We start from the raw sequence: 8,293 nt of genomic DNA on the forward strand, positions 1-8,293 counted from the left end.
CTTGACATGTCCAGCATTATGGAATGATCTTATCTTAATGAAAACAAAATGATTTTCATATGATCAGTTTTTGTGTGCTTGTGCTTCGTTATTTCTTTATTTTATTTTCTGATCCTCCTAGTTATTCGTTAATAACCGCATGCATAGAAGATTGGTAGAATTTGAGGATTTTTTGTTTTTTATTATGTTAGATGGATTTTGGTGGAATCTGAACTTGTCACTTATCTAAAGGTTATGATTGTATATTTCTTGTTTGAGTAACATATATTTAGCCCCCCACTTCTGAATTTAGGCACAAGTAAATGTCTACAACAAGTGATTTGTCAAGCAGTCATCCGTTATGTAAGTGTGGAATTCCTGCACGTCTAAGGTACTCTTGGACCACATCCAATCCCGCTAAAAAGTGGTATGGATATAATAACTACAAGGTAATTTTTGTTATATTTTGAAATTAGCTTTGTGTTATATTTCGTCGTTAGTAGTTCATGACATTTTTGTTGACCCTTGTTTTTTTATGCAGAAAGCTGGTGATTGTGATTTTTTTGAATGAGATAAGAAGATGTCTGCATATGAGAAGGGATTAGCGCAATATTTGAAAGAGATGGAGGAGAGAAGACAGGCTGACAATGACAAAGTTGGGGAATTAATTGAAAAAAAATGCAAGGAACAATTAGCGCAACATTTGAAAGAAATGGAGGAGAAAGTTGAGGAATTGATTGAAAAAAAATGTAAGGAACAATTAGCGCAACGTAACGAGAAGATGTTTCGTGTTTTGTTGTTAGTTGTCATTTTGCTGTTAGCCTTTTATTTTTGTAGTTATAGTGAACCTAGACATACTAACTTGATGTTAAAATGAAATTATGAAAACAATTCAGTTGTAAAAGACTTTTGACTTTTTTCTGTTTGTACGAATTTCCTAAATGTATGTTAAACTAAATTGTTGTATTTTGGTCTTAAACAGAATTGTTCCTGCAGTTAAATAAATCCAATATGCATGCATGAAATTATAGCTTTTCTCGTTTGACCACGACTTCAACATAGAAACTGGGAATCTTTTGCCAATCCTCTTCTGCTAATTGGCCTACGGCTTTTGAAAAATTTATCAATAAAATTAGATCACCACTAAACTAAAAGATATAGAACGAGAAAAGATAATTTCCATACATCATGTTATGTTCTGTTGTATAAATTACATAAGTTTCGAGTTCAGTAAAATGTTTCACACATTGACATTATCCACTAGACAAAGGAGGTACATCACAGTATCCTTGGGGTTTCCTCTCCATATCTGTTGATAAAATTACAATTTAGCAGATATCATTACAGGTTTGGTTGTTTTGTGTCAAGATCTCAAGAATCACAAATTGTCAAAGAATCTAGCTTCAATCCCACCTCCATAGTCATAATTGCAAATTCAAGACTCTTGACTCACAAGAGTTGCTAAGAAAATTTAAACTGTTTCTACTGCAAACCCCCCACCCTACCCACTAAAAAAAAAAAAAAAAAACAGAACAGGTTAATAATGTTGAACAAAAAATGACACGACCTTATTGGCTTTGAAGCTCCAAGTATTTACATCAAATATACAAACCCGAAAAACTTTCAGATCATACCGAGATAGAGAATTTAAACATTAGTACTTATGAGTCACTCTTGGACTAATTTGATCAATAACAGGTCAAACCACTGCATTGTCAAGGTACCTCCGACTGCTGGCTTAAGTAGATATATTCTGAAATACCCATCTCCTTGAGAAATCTTCTCTTGAGATTTTCTAGCCCGTCCATGAGCTTGAAGAAAAATGAAATACATCATTGAAGCCTACATAATGTACATGGAGACTTTGTCCATCACATTTGATTAAGAGTGTTTGGGCACATCCATTTTCAGACAAGGATTAAAACAATATTAGTGTGTAAATCTAAAGGAATGCGGTATACATAAAGTGAAATCCAAATTTACATAGAAAAAGTTTCAAAATAGAAATTGAAACTAGTGTTGAACAAATCCACTTCTACGCAAAGCAACCAGATCAACATAGTTAAGTTATCCCTTCTCCACAATGACAAAGCCACTTCTAGGATCACTAGTTTGCCTGGTAAGAAAATACATACAAAAATATATAGTTGAAAAACTGAATAAATTGATGTAAAAAATTGCCATTTGGACCATAATATTACAGGCTACTCACTAAGTTAACCAAGAAGTCGATGAATAAAATTTTCCAATTGTAAGTATGAATAGAAATTAACAGGATTCAACAAAGCTCAACATTCAATATATGACCACAAAGCTGTAAGTCTGAATAGATATTCAACAAAGCTGTAAGTCAATACATTCTATTGTTGAACAAGGCTAATATATGCAAAATTAAGATACAAATTCTATTGTTGAACAAGGCTAACAAGTTTGGCTGAAAAAGGCTTTTTCACACAACACAGACATTGAATTCCACAGCCCTTGTTCCCTGCAATGCTTGAACTAAACTGTAGGATTATTTGACCATCTTTCATGCATATGAACTAAGAGCTTACAAGCACTCTTGATTTATTCAGGTTGTCAGTTTGGCAACCTTGAGCAATCTATGTACATGCCCTGCTCGGTTGCAGTTGTTTCAAGCATCATTTGATGTCTGCCATTAGAGAAGAGTAAAGGCCATCTAATGTTTACAGCATTATCAAGTACATGGTTTATTTCTACATGGAAACTTTATTAATTCTTCGATCAAGTACAAGGACGATTTCAACTACCACCAACAAATGAATAAATTAAGATGGAAAACAAAAACCATCTCTCTGCAAACAAAAACCAAAACATAGATTGCTAACTAAAATGAATTACATAGTAAGCTACAATATCATCCAGTTCCTTTGCCCAAAAAAATAAAATAAAATCCAAGTAAATCCTACACATGGCAGTACCAACAAAAGCTAATTATGTACCTCAAGTTCATCCAACTCCCAATCAAATTCACAGAAAATCTGCAGGGACAAAAAGAGAAAAATCAATTTACACAAAGCAAATCAGATAATGGAAAAGTTACGTTGATGGAACAGAGACAAACATGAGTTGAATCTTTGTATGTCTCAATAACCATAACCATGTCATGTGACAAAAAATGGCCACGAAAAATATAAGGCTTCTTCTGAAGTTTCCAGGATTGTCCAAATAGTTTTATCAAAAAAACAAAGAGATTTATTAATTTATTGACCCTTCTTTTAACTCCTTATAACCCAGTTACACTGATGTTTTCCATCCAAACAAAGATCAAAAAGTTCAAAAAAAAAGAGCTCCTCGTCTTGGATCCTTTGCTAAGTGGGGACAAAGTTTATGTAGGATGCAACAATTTAAATGGAGGTAGTTTGAGAACTAACAAGACAAGCTTAAAAGAACCAAACAGTTTTCAAGTAATCAAACAGAAACTTCAAAACATTGTGCTTACCTACGAAACTTAAGAAAAAAAACAATTAACAAAATAAAAAATAAAAAAACTAAAGGTTTCACTTGACGAAAAACAAACCTGAGTGACTCTATAATTGAAAGAAAGATCGAATTTACTTTAATCAAAGAGACCTTACCACTTACGACAAGTATATAGAATCTCCTTCGAAAATACATGACGATTGTGAATTCCCAAACGTCTGGAACAAATACATCGAACGATTAATATATATGAAATTAAACTATTCGTCAACATGTATGAATCAAATGCACGTATATGAACTTTTTTTCCCTCCTTTCAGTACCTGTGTAAGTACACTATGTTGTGTTTCAATCACTTGGTCTGTTGCACATCAGTTGAAAAAAGCAACGGATCTTCACTTGTGTCCAGTTCATCTACTAGCGATCTTTGGCATGTCTTCAAAAAATAAAATATTCAAAAATGTTAAATTTAATATTAAAATTACACATTAATAAGTACACATACAACGACTTTTGAATAGTTGAATACCTTCTTTCTTTTCCTTCGCTGCTCGAGATTTGTGTTGCTCTGTTTCTTATTTCCTCCTTTTGACGACTTTTTTCCCACCACTTTTTCAACCACAGACACTTTTCTGATTGATGGTCGCGCGCCTTTAGTTCGAGCCACAAGAGGACTACACACCTCCACCTCCATACAATCCATGGCTCCATTATCGATCATAGGTGCACTTGGGAGATCTTTTGCACTTGGGAGTGATTGGGAAGGTTGACTTTGTTCACAGCTTGGACCGCTAAATTTCTTAATTAGTATATCAACATACTTTTGCACTTCCATCCAATGGTCCACGTTTGGTGCTGCAATAGCGGCCAACTTCAGCACATTGTTGCTCAGTTCAGCATATCGATCTGCAGTAGGGTTGCCACTCAAAGGATCATAACTACTCTTGATTAACTTATATGGCCGCTTCAAATCCTTCCTCCATCGATTTAGAAAATACTTTTCGGGCAACAAATCCACATCTTCAAATGTAGTCAACACGGATATGGCATGTTTGCACAAAATTCCTATTGATTCAAACAAACGGCAACTACAATTCACTTCACATACAGGGCCATTGTATCAAACATTAAAAACGATTTTTTCCTATAGGATTCATTAATTTCTACCTGTTCGATCACCTGATAGGTACGAATTCCACATTCACTTTTTAAAAGAGAAGAACCACAATACATAATCGATGAAATCTCCTTCTGAACTTCTCTAAACTTTGCATGGGTGTAAATTTTTTGGAATTGCTTCTCAAAGGGCCAATAGCTCACACATGAAATGGTGGTATTGAAGGAATCGAAATTAGCAACATTCTCAACCTCAACCTTCCTGCGCAAAGCGTTATCGTATTGATCCACAAATTCCTTCAATGAGGTGGACGATTGCACATAACCATCAAAAAAGGCATTCATACTCTCACTACGTTGTGTGGTAGTCATGCCGGCCCAAAATACATCATTCAAATATGTTGGTACCCAAAAAGTCCTTTCACTGTATAAACCAAGCAGCCATGCATTCTCCTCTAGATTATAACACTCAAGCATAATTTGCCAACATGCATCAAACTCGTCACATGTATGAGAATTATACACACAATTTCTTATGGCATAGTATTGTGAATGTGATTCAAACTTTTTCGGAAGTTTTTTCAGTATATGCCATAAACAAAATCTATGACGAGCATTCGGAAACACCTTTTTAATAGCATTTTTCATGGCCCTATCTTGATCTGTAATAATTGCCCTTGGCGCGGCCTTTCATGCATTTCAACCATGCCTCAAACAACCAAACAAATGACGCCGTATCCTCACTTGAAATTAATGCCGCCCCTAAAAGAATTGATTGACCATGATGGTTTACTCCCACAAAAGGAGCAAATGGCATTTCGTATTTGTTGGTTAAGTATGTTGTGTCAAATGTAACCACATCACCAAAATCTTCATATGATGCCCTACTTCGTGCATCAGCCCAAAAAACATTTCTCAGCCTACACTCATCATCCACATCTATATCAAAATAAAAATCATCATTTACTTTCCGCATTCTATTGAAATAGTCACGAAGTGCTGCGGCACCTCCTGTACCAAGGCGAAGGCGTCTTGAGTTCGCAATATAATTGCGACAGTCTCTCTCTCCAAATGTAAGATTCTCATAACCCCCCGCTTCAACGGCTAGTGCGTTATAAATTTTATTGGTGCGGATTCCAGCTCTATCATCTATATCAAGCTTTCTCTTCGTAGCAGGATCCAACTTCTTGTTGCACCGAAAGTATCTCGCTTTACCTGGGCTTAAGTCGTGATTATGCCCTAGATTTACATTTGTCACATACCACGATGTATCCACTAACATTGCATTCAAAGTAGCCCGACACCCCGTTTTGCTTGTTTTGCTAGCCTTGCACAGGTTATTACTTGAACTGGATGATGCTTTGCCTCTGCGAGCACATGTCAGACTGATGTAGTGTACATCTCCATTTTCATACTTTTTCTTCTTCTTTTGTGTCACACCAAAGCCCGCTTGCTTTCCATAATTCCTATAATAGTCAACGACTTCCTCTATGGAGCCAAATAGCATACTGCTCTTAGGCTCCTCAACAACTTTATCTCCATCTATGAGCTTGGCCTTAGACCGACAATTATCCACACCATCATTCAATTGGTCATTAGCAACAATTTCATTTCCATCTATCACAAAATGAAAAAAAATAAATAAATATAGTGTAAAGAACCCAACTATAAATAATAACATTTATTATGTTACAAAAATTAAAGGTAAGCATGAAGTGTCCAACATACCATTTTGAGGGTCCATTTCGATGGGCACAACATCATCAAGTTCAATATGTGTCAATGAACAATCATCTTCGTGTTGTGAAATCAAGTCCAATTGTGATAAATCCATTTAAAAATTTCTGTAACAAATAAAGATTCATATCAATGCATTATCATTTAGTTCATAATTACAAGAAAAGCACTCAAGAAACATAGCACTCAATAAAGGCCTAAGCATAAGAACAATATTAGGTTACTAATTAAAGTGAAGGATTTGGCCTCACAATCACAATTCACAGCAACCCACAACTCACCCAAAATGCAAATCCTCAAGCCTTAAACAGAAATCCAATCACAAACTCTCAGATACACCAGCATTGACCTCTCAGATACAATTAAGGTTTCACAATCCACATAACACAAACATGTAAGAAGGCATTTTAGCCTAAGCATAAGAACAATATCAAAACTTCACAAACCCAAAGAATAAGCCTTTCTATTAGCTTCTTTATAGAACCTCAAAGCATTAAGCATACATTTATTCCACGCTGAGACAGACCAGAATAGGTTGGGTTATATACCTTCTGGACATGAACCTTGAACAATTAATGCCACTTTTACTTGTAAAAGGAAAAAGGCACTTTCTTTTTACTTGCTTGATTTTCATCACTATTGTGTTCTTATAACACGTTTCTAAATTGCGCATTCAACAAAAATCAACACAGGATAATTCCATGATTTGAAAAGGGTTCTGGAATTTCCAACATATGTCTAAAGAATGGTCTGTACCATGACATTGGAAGGGAAAGTTCATGATTTCCAATGGGGCTATGGTTTTCCAAATATGCTTTTGATGAAAGGAGACAAAGGATGTGAAACAAGCATTAATCTTTGATTATTTAACATTGCCTTTCAAAATTTTATTCCAAGTTAACTCTGCTTAAGCATGGACGGATAGGTTTCAGGAATTCATGAACTGACATCATTGCAACATTTATCCTATTTCTGATGGCTCCAATTTCTAGTAATGAATTCCTTCCATAAGGGAGAGTATGTGGCTTCAAATGCTATTGAAGACAAGCACAAGCATAACTGCAAAAAAAAAAAAAAAAAAAAAAAAAAAAAAAATGAAGGAAAGGTGTTTGCTTTAATACCTGACGGAGACCTAGACTTGAAGGAGACGGATTTGGGGGGAAGCCGGAGCTGGAAAACGGCCGGAGATGGAAGAGGGCCGGAACTGGAAGACGGTCGGTGGGTGGGCTTTGGCCGAAGATGGAGAACGACGGTGATGGCGCCTGGCAGTGCCTAGTGGTCGGAGATGGAGATGGAGATCGAAGTAGACGGTGGGGGACTTCGTCGGAACCGGAAGAATGACGGAGTTCGGAACGGTGGCTGGCTCGTGCAAAACACCTCGTCGGAACCGGAAGAATGACGGAGTTCGGAACGATGGCAGGCTTGTGCGAAACACCTCGTCGGAACCGAAAGAATGATGGAGCTCGGAACGGTGGCGGGCTCGTGCGAAACTGGTCGCCGGAACCAGAAGGACGACGGAGCTCCGAACGGTGGTCGACGGTGGGAAGATTTTGGGGTAGATGGAGAGAGGGAGGGAAAATTTGGGGGGAAGACAAAAATGAGAAAAATGGATCCGCTGAACTGGTTTTGCTGTATTCGAAAATTTGAAATTTTTTTTTTTAAAAAAAAAAAAAAATTATAAAAAATCAAAAAAAAAAATATAAAACTGGCATGGCCCTTTCCACGTAGGAAAGGGCCGGGCAGGGGCCGATAAGATGGCCCCTGCCTATCATTACTCAAGGACTACAGAGATATCTTCTTCTTTCTTTTCTTTTTTTTCTTTTTTTTTTTGAGATTGCAGAGACATCTTTCTACGATCTATGCCTTCCGACAACAGGAGCTCGTGGAACGAAATACAGCTGGAGAGATAGAAGGCCAGACGAGGACTGCCAACGACGAACTGGTGGACGGCTTGCAACAGGCCATTGATGACCGGACGAAAGGGTCCCGGCACTGGGCGTGGACAACCGAAGGAGGC

General features: G+C 36.8%; 1 protein-coding gene across 1 annotated transcript; it reads right to left on the reverse strand.

Moving 5' to 3' along the window:
* Nucleotides 1–1,219: 1,219 nt before the first annotated feature.
* Nucleotides 1,220–6,046, reverse strand: LOC133854580 (protein FAR1-RELATED SEQUENCE 5-like). The gene is made up of 5 exons (XM_062290819.1): nucleotides 5,507–6,046; nucleotides 4,629–5,226; nucleotides 3,953–4,488; nucleotides 2,943–2,981; nucleotides 1,220–1,288 (listed from the first exon to the last, which is right to left on the reverse strand). The coding sequence occupies exons 1-5, from the start codon at nucleotides 6,044–6,046 to the stop codon at nucleotides 1,220–1,222; spliced, it is 1,782 nt and encodes a 593-aa protein (XP_062146803.1).
* Between the last annotated feature and the right edge of the window lie 2,247 nt (nucleotides 6,047–8,293).

This window comes from Alnus glutinosa, chromosome 13, assembly GCF_958979055.1.
Source record: "Alnus glutinosa chromosome 13, dhAlnGlut1.1, whole genome shotgun sequence".
In the NCBI taxonomy this organism is placed as follows: Eukaryota; Viridiplantae; Streptophyta; class Magnoliopsida; order Fagales; family Betulaceae; genus Alnus; species Alnus glutinosa.

Bases quoted from the DNA above. Each gene is read 5' to 3' on its own strand.
- LOC133854580 (XM_062290819.1), bottom strand. From the start codon at position 6,046: ATGCTATTTGGCTCCATAGAGGAAGTCGTTGACTATTATAGGAATTAT. The intron at 4,489-4,628 runs GTGAATGTGGAA...TTGAATCAATAG, and splicing joins TGGTTCTTCTCTTTTAAAAA to GAATTTTGTGCAAACATGCC. The intron at 2,982-3,952 runs GTATTCAACTAT...TTGTCCCTGCAG, and splicing joins AGCGAAGGAAAAGAAAGAAG to ATTTTCTGTGAATTTGATTG.